General features: G+C 40.3%; 1 protein-coding gene across 1 annotated transcript; it reads left to right on the forward strand.

Annotated features, from left to right (window-relative positions):
• Window positions 1-861: 861 nt before the first annotated feature.
• Window positions 862-1,016, forward strand: LOC131394566 (large ribosomal subunit protein eL39-like). Its single transcript, XM_058525969.1, is given in 2 exon segments — window positions 862-982; window positions 985-1,016. Coding segments are annotated over 2 exon segments (153 nt in total).
• Window positions 1,017-14,250: the final 13,234 nt, after the last annotated feature.

The raw sequence follows: 14,250 nt of genomic DNA on the forward strand, positions 1-14,250 counted from the left end.
TGTTAGCTCGGGGCCAGTCTTCCTCAGAAAAAAGAGGAGGATTGGCATCAGATGTTAGCTCAGGGCTAATCTTCCTCACACACAAAAAAATAGTTAAAAAAAAAATTTCATATGTTGAAATCCTAACCCCCAATGTGATAGGATTAGGAGGTGGGGTCCTTGGGAGGTAATTAGGTCGTGAGGGTGAAGCCCTCATGAATGAGATTAGTGCCCTTATAAGAAGAGACACTAGAGATCTTGCTTCCTGTCTCTGCTCTCCACCACATGAAGACACAATGAGGACACGGCCATCTGCAAACCAGGAATCAGGTCCTTACCAGACACCAGATCTTCCAGTACCTTGAACTTGGACTTCCCAGCCTCCAGAACTGTGAGATATAACTGTTTGTTATTTAAGCCACACAGTCTATGGTAATTTGTTATAGCAGCCCGAACTGACCAAGGTAGGGAGACACGTTCCCTGGCACATATCAAGACCTTTAAATCCACAGTAATCAGGATAATATGGTATTAGCAGAGGTATGGACAAATAGACAAATGGAAAATAGGAATTTCTCAAAGAAGAGCATCTATTTAAGGTACAAGAGCCTATGACAGGGCAGATAGTGATAGAAATAATGGACATTTTAACATTTGGAGCAGTGACAAGTGGTTATCTATAGTAGACTAATGAATCATCTATCATCTCCATATACAATAATCAATTATTGTAGAGTTACCTGTCAAAGACAAGAGTAGAACCCTTTCAGAAGTTACAGGCAAATGTTTTTTATGACTTCACAGTAGGGAGAGTTTTCTTACATGATAAATTAGGCCCTTTCTCCACCATCGTGGTATGTGTGGTTGACTCTGTTCTTCATCATGTCTTCTCACAAGACTTTTAGAATCAAGAGATTCCTGGCCAAGAAACAAAAACAGAATTGTCTCGTTCCCCAATGGATTCAGATGAAAACAAGTAATAAAATCAGGTGCAACTCCAAGAGGAACATTGGAAATGAACCAAGTTGGGTCTATAAGGAATTGTACATGGGATGGCATATTTACACCATATCAAGATCACTAACATCTTACCATATCACGCTGAAAACATCACCACTATCCCTGGATGGTTGGAAGTGTTTTATTGGAAAAATGATTTTTCTCTTTGTTCCTATGTTTCTGCACTTGTAGCTTGGTTCAGTAATAAATATGTGAGACCTTGTGTTTGAAAAAAAAAAAAGGAAGAAAAGAAAGTAAGCCCAAAGGAAGAGATTGACAAATTCAACTCTATTAAAATTAACAAGAGTCCATTAAAATGTAGAATTGAGTGAAAAGATAAACCAGAATCTGGGAGAAAATATTTGTAATACCTATAAATGACAAAGGATTCGTGTGTAGAATAGTAAAAAAGAAAAAAAAAGAGTAAGAAAGCAATAAACATACAAATAAATTAAACATGAGAAAATGAGGGAAAACTATTTCACAGATGAAAGACCACATAGGAAAAATGTTCAACATCAATGGTAATCAATAAAAAGCAATATATAATCACAGAGAGATTCTGTTTAACACTGGATAGGCAAAAATAAATAAGTTAAATAATTCCAAGTGTTGACAAATCACAAGGAATTAATAAATGGAAGGGCATGAATGGTCAGATAGTTAATCCACACACTCCATCAGCATTTCCTAGTAAATTTGAATTTATCCATAATCTACAACCCAGTAATTTTTTTCCAATGTGTATAAAATTTAATGATGCATTAGCTCTTGGAAACAAAGACAAGAATGACATTGTTAATAAGATCAAAAAATAAACTTCAAACAACCCTGTCTATAAGCAGTGAAATGGGTGAGTAAATTGCGGTGACCCACAGCCTCACACAGCAGCATGCATGAAAGAGACTGAGGCAAAGAAACCACCAAAAAAGCCTTTTCGGCATTCATTAATATGAATGGCATATTAATGGTAATGTTAACTATTTAAAATTCAAAAGAGGCAACACTTTACTTCATGATAAATAGATGGTCATTATATAAGGTTGAAAGGGTCAATTCAATAGGAACATATAACAAGTTTAAATATTTATGCACCTGACATCAGAGCACCTAAATACATATAGCAAAAATTAACACCTGAAAAGAGAAATTGACAGCAATATAACAATAGTAGGAGACTTCAATACCCCAGTTTCATTAATGAATAGAACATCCAAACAGAATATCAATAAAGAAACAGTGACTTGAAAAACACTATAAATCAAATGGAACTAACAGACATATATATGCAAAGAACCTCCCACCCAACAGCAGAAGAATACACATTCTTCTCAAGTGCACAAAGAATGTTCTCCAGGAGAGATCACAGGTTAGGTCACAAATGAGACTTAACAAATTTAAGAAGATCAAAATCAATCCAAGTATCTTTTCACATGGTATGAGATGGTATGAAACTAGAAATCAATAACAGCAAGAAAAATGGGGAAAATCACAAATACTTGGAAACTAAACAACATATCTTGAACACCATTGGGTCAAAGAGGAAATCAAAAGGGAATTTTAAAAATATCTCAAGACAAGTGAAAATGAAAATACAACATACCAAAAACATATAGAACGTAGCAGAAGCAGTATTAGGAGGAACGTTTATAGTAATAAACACCTACACTAAAAAAAGAAGAAAGATCTCAAATAAACAACCTAACTTTACACCGTGAGGAATAGAAAAAGAACAAACTAAGGCCAAAGTTAGCAAAAGGAAGGAAACAATAAAGATTAGAGCAGAAATAAATGAAATAGAGAAACAATTTTTAAAAAATCAACAAGTCTAAGAGTTGGATTTTTTAAAAAATAAACAAAGTTGAGAAACCCTTAGCTAGACTAACTAGGAAAAAAAGAGAGAAGACAGAAACAAAATCAGAAAGGAAAGAGGAGACATTATAATGACATCTCAGAAATAAAAAGGATCATAAGAGACTATTATGCACAATTATATGCTAATAAATTGGATAACCTAGAAGAAATGGATAAATTCCTAGAAACATACACTCTTAAAACTGAATCAAGAAGAAATAGAAAGCCTGAATGGACCAGTAATAAGTAAGGTGATTGAATTAGTAATCAAAAACCTTCCAACAAAATGCAAATCAAAACAACACTAAGATATCACCTCACGCCCATTAGAATGGCTATAATCACCAAGACAAAAAACAATAAATGTTGGAGAGGATGTGGAGAAACAGGAACCCTCATACACAGCTGGTGGGAATGCAAACTGGCGCAGCCTCTCTGGAAAACGGTATGGAGATTCCCCAAAGAATTAAAAATAGAAATACCCTATGATCCAGCTATCCCACTACTGGGAATCTATCCAATGAACCTGAAATCAACAATCCAAAGAGGCTTATGCACACCTATGTTCATTGCAGCATTATTCGCTATAGCCAAGAAGTGGAAGCAACCTAAGTGTCCCTCGACTGATGATTGGATCAAGAAGATGTGGTATATATATACCATGGAATACTACTCAGCCATAAAAAAGACAAAATCGTCCCATTTGCAACAACATGGATGGGCCTGGTGGGTATTATGTTAAATGAAATAAGCCAGAAAGAGAAAGAAAAACACTGTATGATCTCACTCATACCTGGAATATAAACCAACACATGGACAGAGAAAACTGTATTGTGGTTACCAGGAGCAATGGGGGTGGGGGGTGGGCACAAGGGGTGAAGGGAGACATATATATGGTGATGGACAAACAAAAATGTACAACCCAAAATTTCACAATGTTATAAACTATTAAAACATCAAAAAAAAAAAAAAAGGATGAAAAAAAAACCTTCCAACAAAGAAAATCCCAGGAGCAGACAGCTTGACAGGCGAACTCTATCAAACATTCAAAGAATTTACACCAATCCTTCTTAAACTCTTCCAAAAAAATAGAAGAGGAAACACTTCCAAACTCATTTTACAAGGCCAGCATCACCCTGATACCAAAGCCAGACAAAGATACTACAAGCAAAGAAAACTTCAGGTCAATATCCCTGGTGAACATAGATGCAAAAATCCTCAATAAAATACTAGCAAAACAAATTCAACAGTACATGAAAATGATTATACACGATGACCAATGGGTTTCATACCTGAGATGCAAGGTTAGCTCAGCATACACAAATTAATTAACAATATACACCACATGAACAGAAGATCATCCCAATAGATAAAGAAAAATCTTTTGACAAAGTTCGACATTCATCCATGATTTTAAAAACTCTCAACAAAATAGGTATAGAAGGAACTCACCTCAACACCATAAAGACCCTCAATGAAAAACTCACAGCTAACGTGATAACCAACTGAAAGCTTTTTCTCTAAGATCCAGTACAAGGCACGGATGCCCACTCTGGCCACTTCTATTCAACATAGTACTGGAAGTCCTAGCCAGAGCAATTAGACAAGAAAACTATAATATATTGATGAAGGAAATTACATATGACATAGATAAATGGAAAGACATCCTGTGTTCATGGATTGGAAGAATTAACATTGTTAAAATATCCATAATACCCAAAGTAATCTACAGATTCAATGCAATCCCTATCAAAATCTCAATGTCATTCTTTACAGAAGTTGAAAAAACAATTCTAAAATTCATGTGGAAACACAAAAGACCTAGAATAGCCGAAGCAACCTTAAACAAGAAAAACAAAGCTGGAGGAATCACATTGCCTAATTTCAAGATATACTACAAAGCTATAATAATCAAAACAGTATGGTACTGGCATAAAAACAGTCATATAGACCGATAGAACAGAATAGATAGCCCAGAAATAAATCCACAAAATTTATGGCCAACTGATCTTCTACAAGGATGCGAAGAACACGCATGGGGAAAGGGTAGTCTCTTCAATAAATGGTGTCAGGAAAACTGGATGTTCACATGCAGAAGAATGAAATTGGACCGTTGTCTCACACCATATACAAAAATAAACTCAAAACAAGTTAAAGACTTAAACATAACACCTGAAACTATAAAACTACTAGAAGAAAACAGAGGAAAAGATTCTTGATGTTGGTCTGGGAAATTATTTTTTTGGATATGACCCCAAAAGCACAGGCAACAAAAGCAAAAACGGACAAGTGGAATTGCATCAAATTAAAAATTTTCTGCACAACAAATAAAATTATTAACAGAGTGAGGTGACAAACTAAAGAATGGGAGAAAATATTTGCAAACCATACATCTAATAACGAGTAATATCTGGGCTGGCCCCGTGGCTTAGAGGTTAAGTGCGTGCGCTCCGCTGCTGGCGGCCCAGGTTCCGATCCCGGGCGCGCACCAACGCACTGCTTCTCCAGCCATGCTGAGGCCACATCCCACATACAGCAACTAGAAGGATGTGCAGCGATGACATACAACTATCTACTGGGGCTTTGGGGGAAAAAAAAAAAGGAGGAGGATTGGCAATAGATGTTAGCTCAGAGCTGGTCTTCCTCAGCAAAAAGAGGAGGATTAGCATGGATGTTAGCTCAGAGCTGATCTTCCTCACAAAAAAAAAAAAGAGTTAATATCCGAAATAAATAAGGAACTCAAAGAACCCAAATGCAAAAAAACAAAAAAATTTAAAAATGGGCAAAGGACCTAAATAGACATTTCTCAAAAAAAAGGCATACAGGGCCTGGCCCAGTGGCGTAGCAGTTAAGTTTGCATGCTCCGCTTCGGCAGCCCAGGGTTCGCAGGTTCGGATCCCGGGCTCAGACCAACAAACCACTTGTCAAGCCATGCTGTGGCAGTATCCCATATAAAGTGGAGGAAGATGGGCACGGATGTTAGCCCAGGGCCAGTCTTCCTCAGCAAAAAGAGGAGGATTGGCAACAGATGTTAGCTCAGGGCTGATCTTCCTCACACACACACACAAAAGGCATACAAATGGCCAACAGAAGTATGAAAAGATGCTCAACATCACTAATTATCAGAGAAATGCAAATCAAAACCACAATCAGATATCACCTCACATCTGTTAGAATGACTATTCTCAAAAAGACAAAAGAGGACCAGCCCCATGGTGTAGTGGTTGTTTGGCATGCTCTGCTTCAGTGGCCCGGGTTCAGAGGTTCAGATCCCAGGTGTGGGATCCAGTCATCAGCCATGCTGTGGTGGCATCCCACATATAAAATAGAGGAAGATTGGCAGCAGATCTTAGCTCAGGGCAAATCTTCCTCAGCAAAAACAGATAAATAAGTAAATAAGGAAACTTCCCCTTTAAAAAAAAATTAAAAATGGAATTACCGCATGATCCAGTAATCCCATTTCTGGGTATGTATTCAAAGAAAATAAAATCAGTATCTTAAAGAGATATCTGTACTCCCATGTTCATTGCAGCATTATTCACAATAGCCAAAATATGGAAACAACCTGTCAACACATGAATGGATAAAGAAGATATTATGTAGAGATATAGAAATAAATACAGATACACACACAATGAAATATAATTCAGCCTTTAAAAAGAAGGAAATCCTGCCGTTTGTGACAACATGGATGAACCCAGAGGACGTAAACCAAATGAAATACCCAGACGTAGAAAGACAAACACTGCATGATCTCACTTATATGTGGCATCTAAAAATGTCAAACTCATAGAGGCAGAGAGTAGAATGGTGGTTGCCAGTCGTTGAGGGATGGGGAAATGGGGAGATATTGGTCAAAGTGTGGTAACAAGTTTCAGTTATACAGAATGAATAAGTTCTAGAGACATAATGTACAGCATTGTGACTATAGTTAATAATATTGAATTGTATACTTGAAATTTGCTAAGAGATTAGATTTTAAGGGTTCTCATCACACACACAAAAAAGGTAACTATGTGAGGTGATGGGTATGTTAATTAGCTTGCTCGTGGTAATCATTTCACAATGTATATATATATCAAAACGTCATGATGTACACCTTAAATATGTGCAGTTTTATTTGTCAATTATACCTCAATAAAGCTGGGGGAAGAAGGAGTCTCTGTCAACAGCAATATTCTATAAAGGAATCAAAAGGGGAGAAAAGCAAAGACTTGAACTAGCTCAGATAAGCACCCTGCTCCACCCACAGTGCACAACGGAAACCCACATTCAGAAGGTTAAACATGTTCCCCAGCTTGGGAGTGAGACTCTGCTGAAATGTAGTTCCAGAGTGGATCAAAGTTTTGTGTCGGTCTCAGCGTATTCATCGCGATGCTGTGGCGAACCCCCACAGACGTTTCCCAGACTGCAGCCAATGCTGCGGCTGGACCAGCCCCTGTGGCTCTTATTATGATTGCAAGATGCAACCATCAGGGAACTTTGGAAAACAAGGTTTATTACTCACAGGTCCTAGAGGGTACACAGCACACCGAGGGCCACACAGCAAGGTCGCAGGGAGAGAGAAAGCACAGACCTGGCGTTCTGCTTTTATTGGAGTCAAGGATGGGGTTGAAACCCAGGGCCAATGTGCTTTAACTAAGTTAGTTGTCTGTTTGCAAAAGTAGTTAGATAACGTATTACTAAAGCCCACCAGGTACATAACATCTCTGATGCTTGGGTCACCATGGTAATGGGTGGGGTGCTTAAGTTTTTCAGGAACTGGGAGTTGACTCCTTGTCCAGTTCCCGCCCATTGAGACCACCAGCTCATCAATGGTGCCGCATGGATGACTGATAAATGACCCTTTGACGTCAAGAAGCTGAAAACTCCACCCTCAGATGATGCTAACGCCGCCATTTTGTGAACATGCGTCCCATGAAGAGCCATGAAGTTTGACTATGCTTGCGCAGATCATCATTACCTCACTTCTCCTCTCTGCCAGTCATCTATTCCCACTTCAGACTGCCCCGCCCTTCACCCCGTAAATCTCTCTAATCCCCATTTTCAGAGAGGCAGATGTGAGATTGGTTCTCCTGCTTCCTTGCTTGGCTGCCTTGTGATTAAATCCTTTCTGTTTGCAAACTCATCATCTTGGTGATTGGCATAATCGTGCAGTGGGCAAAACAAACCTGCTTCAGTAACAGGGTGCCTAGAGTTTCCCATGTTCACTCTTTATTGGAAAATTCAAAACATAAAAGCAGAAATTAGGGCTTGGGAAGGGAAAAGCAGAGTCACTCAAACAGTCAGCTATCTAGGTCACCCAGGGATTTCTAAAAGAGGAACTTCATGAGGGGATGGCCTGGTTTCTTATTCAGTTGTTTTACTAGAAGCTATGTCATACGACTGGCAATATGTTTATTAGAGATGGATGTCTTTGAAATGGATGCCTTGGCAATCAAAAGCTTAATCTTGAGCCAGCCCTCATGGCGTGGTGGTTAAAGTCTGGTGTGCTCCACTTTGGCAGCCCAGGTTCAATTCCCTGGCACGGACCTACGCCACTCATCGGCAGCCATGCTGTGGTGGTGACCCACATACAAAATAGAGGAAGACGACCACAGATGTTAGTTCAGGGCGAATCTTCCTCAGCAAAAAAAAAAAAAAAAAAAGGAAGCCAACAGAGTCACGGCTTTCCTCCTGTGTTTATGTATATGGTAGAGGAAGAAAATTCTAAGATACTGTTTATGGATAAAAATACTGGCAAATATTTCTTTGAGACAACAAAGGTGCCAGTAAACTACTGTTTTCGCGTTAACAAATTGCTATATAAAACAACTAATCAGACCATCCCTGGTGGCCTAGTGGTTAAGTTTGGCGTGCTCCACTTCAGCGGCCCAGGTTCAGTTCCCAGGTGCGGACCTACACCTCTTGTCTGTCAGTGGCCGTGCTGTGGCAGCGGCTTACATACAAAAAGAGGAAGATTGGCAGTGGATGTTAGCTCAGGGTCAATCTTCCTCGGAAAAATAAATAAATAAATAAATAATCAAATTTGAACTCTCCCCTTTTTCCTCTGCTTCGATGTCACCAGGTGCTCCGTGCCTGGGGATTACCTGTCCTGTTTATCCATTTGAAACTCTCTCTTAACCCCACTCTCACCCCCATGGACCCATGCAATCATTTCTGTAGCTAAATCCAAAGCATTGCATAAATAGCTTTCTCTTTCAAGCAATGTAGCTGGCCCCAGGTTGAATCCACCTACGAGTTTCTAGTTTCCCTCAATTTCAATTATTAATTTGAGGGCCAGCCCCGGTGGCCTAGTGGTTAAGTTCAGCGTGCTCCACTTCAGTGGCCTGGGTTCCGTTTCTGAGCGTGGACCTACACCACTCGTCCCTCAGTGGCCATGCTGTGGCGGTGGCTCACATACAAAAAAAAAAAAGAGGAAGATCGGTAGTGGATGTTAGCTCAGGGCCAATCTTCCCCCCAAAAATAAATGAATAAATAACTATCTTGGATAAACACCACATCCATTTTATTTGCTTCTGTTCCCCCTACCCTCAACCTCCACCTGCTCACTGAGGGCACGCACGGAATATTTTAAACTGACAGCCTCTGCTGTACATGGAGGCGTGGGTGTTAATGCGGCCCTCACCACAAGAGGGAGCTTCACTCTTTCCCTTTCAGGAAAATAGCTCAAGCAGTTTTTCGGATGACTTTTATGTAAGGGTATACAGTTGATAGAAGTAAAAGTAGCACTGTTCAATTTAGTTTCATTTACATGATTTAATTTTGCATAGGTTGTTAAGGAAGCAATAAACCCTGTGAAGTTTGATTGGATTTTCTTATTTCTGAAAAGTACAGTGAAACAAACCTATAGCTACAAAGAAGTAGACATAAAGGAGGTGGGAGGAGGGACACTCTCTGGGGAGGTGACATGAGGGATGAGACCTGAAGTAATTGATCAGTACAGTAACAGAGTACAAAAAGTCAGAGCAGAGCATTCTGGGAAGATGGCAGAGGAATCTGTCCCCCCCCCACCTAGACAACAGTTTGCACTGGCAGAGTCTGTCTGATGTAACTATTTTGGAACTCTGGGGTCTACTGAAGGTTTGCAACGTCTAGCGGATGGTTTGGAAGATAAATTGAGGTAAACTGCAGTTAATTTCAGTAAATTTCAGCTCTTGGCACAGTAGCAGCTACCCATTCTTCACCCCCTCGCCCGGTGGCAATAATCTGTGTACCTGTTCCTGGAGTACCTTGCACACAGCTTACAGGAGAAAGAGTGGACAAAAGGGAGCCTGTCCTCCAAATATTGGGCATCTGTGCCCTGAAGGCTGATTGCTGCTTCTGGTCACAGAGGTGCAGATAACAATACTGAATTATATACACAAAAACCTTTTAAGAGGGTAGATCTCATGTTAATTGTTCTTACCACAATAAAATAAGATTTTTAAAATAATAATAATAGAATGAGACTACAGCAAATGTTGAGAAGGTAATTCTAAAAACAACAACAACAAAAAACCTAAAGTTTGAGAAATGCTGCCCTAAACAAAGAAAATGCAATAGTTGACCATCCTTTATCAAAGACGTGTCTTTCTCCACTCATCAATAATTAAAGAGAATTAAATACATTTTTCAAAATTAAAAGGGACTAATACATTAAAAAAATATCAGTCTAAAAGCTAGTAGTATTGTAGCTCTGGTTTGTAACTCTACATTTTGTGTGTGTGTGTTTCATTTAAGAGACTAATGCATTAAAAATTATTTGTTTATATTTTTGACACCAATGTATAAAGACGTAATTTTGTGACATCAAAAACTGAAAGGGGTGGGGATGGGGCTGTAAAAAAGCAGTTTTTGGATTTATTAAAATTAAGCTGGTATAAATTCAAATTAGAGTGTTATAACTTTAGGATGTTAAATGTAATCCCCATGGCAACCAAAAAGAAAATAGCTATAGAATATACACAAAAGGAAATAAGAAAGAAATTTAAACATTTCACTACAAAAAAAAAATAAAAAAATCAAGAAGACAGTAATGCAAGAAATGAGGGACAAAAAAGCTATAAGGCATATAGAAAACAATAGCACAATGACAATATTAAGTTCCTCCTTTATCAGTGCTTACTCTAAATGTAAATGTATTAAATGCTCCAAACTAAAGACAGAGTTTGGACTTTGACTTTGAAAATATTAGGGTTTCCCCATTGTTTTATGAATTAGAAGTACTAGACATAAAAGCATTATATCTGGAAAACATCAGATGATCAGCAAAATATCAGATGATGATTAATTAAAACATCTTTAATCCGCTTGTAAAAGCTGTCACATTTTCTGCCAGGGCAAATGGGCATGTTTGGAAAATGAGACAAGATGACTGAGTATAAGGAATGAATAGATGATCCTGTTTCCTTAGAAGACTAGACACAGAGAGAAAGAGAGAGAGAGAGAGAGAGAGAGAGAGAGAGAGAGAGAGAGAGAGAGAGAGAGAGAGAGAGAGAGAGAGAATCTAATATTGGAGGGCACAGTGCCATTCCTGAAGGATAAAATACCACACTGGAAGATGTTCCTTTCTTCACCCTTCATGTTAACTGCCCCAGGAATAATGTTGTGTTTATTTGTTCCCAGAGAGCTGTTTAGAGAAGGGGCAGTGTATTCAACTAATGGAGGGGGGATGTTTATTTATGGCTTCTGTGTATTTTTACAGATTGCAGCAATTAAACAGTTAATTGTGTTGACTTAAATATTTATGAAAACTTTCAGATAAACTTTCACGTTTCCAAGATGCAAAAAAAAAAAGAAGAAAAATTCAGGAATGATTATTCCTGTGAGAAATTATAAAATAAATCCAGGGAAAAGCTTAGAAACCTGTAGGTAGAGGGCTGGAGATGAGCTCTGAGAGGTTACATTTTGGTGGGGAATTTTGGGACTGGACAACAGACAGGCACCAAAATTTGCGTGTAGCGGTTTGAACAATGGAGAGAACATCTGGGTTAGGTTCTTCACAGTCGACTCTGTGGCAGCAGCATGTGTTTTTGCCTTAAGGTGTGTCATTTTGATGTTCTTTAAAAAACAGAAAAATCTGTCCCCACCCCCTCAGTCACAAAGACATTCTCCAACATCCACTGCTAACTTTATATTTTTACTTTTCACCGTTTCATTGTGAGTTAATTGTAATGTATGGTGTGAGGTAGGGGTCTCAGTGCATCTTTCTGCAGGTCAACACACAATTGTCCCGGCACCATGTTGAAAAGACTTTCACCATTGAGTTGTCTTGGCCCATTTGTCAAAAATCAATGGACCGTGGGCCGGCCCCGTGGCTTAGCGGTTAAGTGCGCGCGCTCCGCTGCTGGCAGCCCGGGTTCGGATCCCGGGCGCGCACGGATGCACCACTTCTCTGGCCATGCTGAGGCCGTGTCCCACATACAGCAACTAGAAGGATGTGCAGCTATGACATACAACTGTCTACTGGGGCTTTGGGGGGAAATAAATAAATAAATAAAATCTTTAAAAAAAAAAATCAATGGACCATAAGGTAGGGGATTATTTCTAGACTCACTTCTATCCCATTGATCCATACATCTAACTTTATGCCAGTACCACACTGTCTTGGTTATTGTAGCTTTGTGATACGTTTTGAAACACACTACAGTTCACTTCCTCCTGCTCTAGACCCTATTCTTCTCCTCTGAAAGCCAGTGACTCTCCTCTTCCCTACTACTCCACCCGGCTGAGATCCTGCCCTTCCATCCTACATAACTCCTCCCACTCTGCTCTTCTACCCACTCATACTACAGGATTCAGCTGTTCCTCCCTCTGGAGCCCTAGTCTTCCTTTCTCTGGAAATCCACTCTTTGCTTCAACATTCTATCTCTTCACTCTCATTCCCAGGACCTCCTCTCCCCCCTCAGGCTACCCGGTCTCCTCTTCCTGAGATGGTTCCCCTTCCTTGGGCAGAACTCTGCTCTCAGTCTCTCTGTCTGGGTCTGTGTACAGTGTTCCTGTCTTCACAGAGCCTCCCCCTGGGATGGGCACGGCAAGAACTGGCCCCAGGGGTGCACGGCTCACAAACATCTCTGGGGCCGTTGCCTCAACCCCTCCTTCCTTCTCCTGTCCATCACCTGGTATCCTGGGGCTAACTTGGGGATGGCCCCGAGAGTCTAGGAGAGGGGACCTTTTACCAGGGAAAGGAAAGGAGCTGGAAAGATCAGATGGATGCTCTTCGTAGAAAAGACAGTACACATGTGAGCTTTGACTAAATCACACAGTTCATTTGTAACACAAACTTTCACCAGCATCTAATCTGTGCCTCGTCGGATTGTAGCCTTCAAGCAGAATGGGACACATATCACTTATTAAACTACCATCTCTCAGCTTCAATGCCATCGCTATATCTTTTTGTGTGTGTTGCTGGAACTGGGCCTCAGCAAACCTTGCTTCTGCTTTCCAGCTGGCTCCATGTTAGTCACCACCAGTAAAGGGTGACAGAGAGAGACCAGAGGCTGTAGGTGGGAGAGGGGATTTGCTTCCTCCTGTTTCTTGTCACACCAGCTTATTCAGCTCGGCAGAGGCAGTTTCTCCCAGCATCAACTGCGGACCCCAGTTTGTAGTTTTCCCATCACTTACAAAACCAGCCTCACTGAGAGTCCTTAGAGAAACCAGCACCAGTCAAGCTGCACCCCCTTCCGAAGACTCTGAGTTCTGTATCCCCCCTCTTCCAAGTTTCTAAGATCTAATATTTCATCTTCTTCTATTTGATCCCCCAGTCCTAGAGAGAAGAAAATGCTTCCTTTCTAAGGATGTTACCTCCTTCATACCTTTGAGTTTTCTGCTTTTCACTTCTTCAATAACTGGTCGATAATTTTTATATTAAATTCTCCTTATTAGTGTAACTCACGTGGTTTCTTTCTTCTCACTGGACTGTGGATGAGATAAAGACCATCCTCCAACTCCCTCAAGTCTACACATTCCTCACCAGCCCCAGGTGCCAAGGGAGTTGGAGCTCAGAGGCAGACTCTGCCTCCACCAGGCCAGTCTCATGATGGGGCCTTTGATTCCGTGTGTTGGCTCTCAGAAGTTTCTTCTTCCTCTATTGTGGCCTCTGCCTCTCCTTGATCTTACACAGGATGTTCCAAATTTGGGACCCTGGCCCTTGAACTGAAGAGCGGACCTCATTCACCAATCATTGTGTAGGTCTGTTCTAACCTGTGTGGGGGATACCTGCAGGGCTGATGCAAGATGCCTGTCTCTCTTTAGCTTGACTCAGATCTCAAGCGGGAAACGCAGCAGACACTGCTCATAAAAGCTGCACGGCAGACTATAGACCCACAAATGCCCGGGGCAAGAGATTATCGGGTTAAGACATAGAATAGACTGCCTGAATCCTGGAGAAGTGGAGTGAGATTCTTTGGGAAACTGGGACATTCAAAAGCAGCTGTG

Source organism: Diceros bicornis, chromosome 30 (genome assembly GCF_020826845.1).
Source record: "Diceros bicornis minor isolate mBicDic1 chromosome 30, mDicBic1.mat.cur, whole genome shotgun sequence".
Taxonomy (NCBI): domain Eukaryota; kingdom Metazoa; phylum Chordata; class Mammalia; order Perissodactyla; family Rhinocerotidae; genus Diceros; species Diceros bicornis.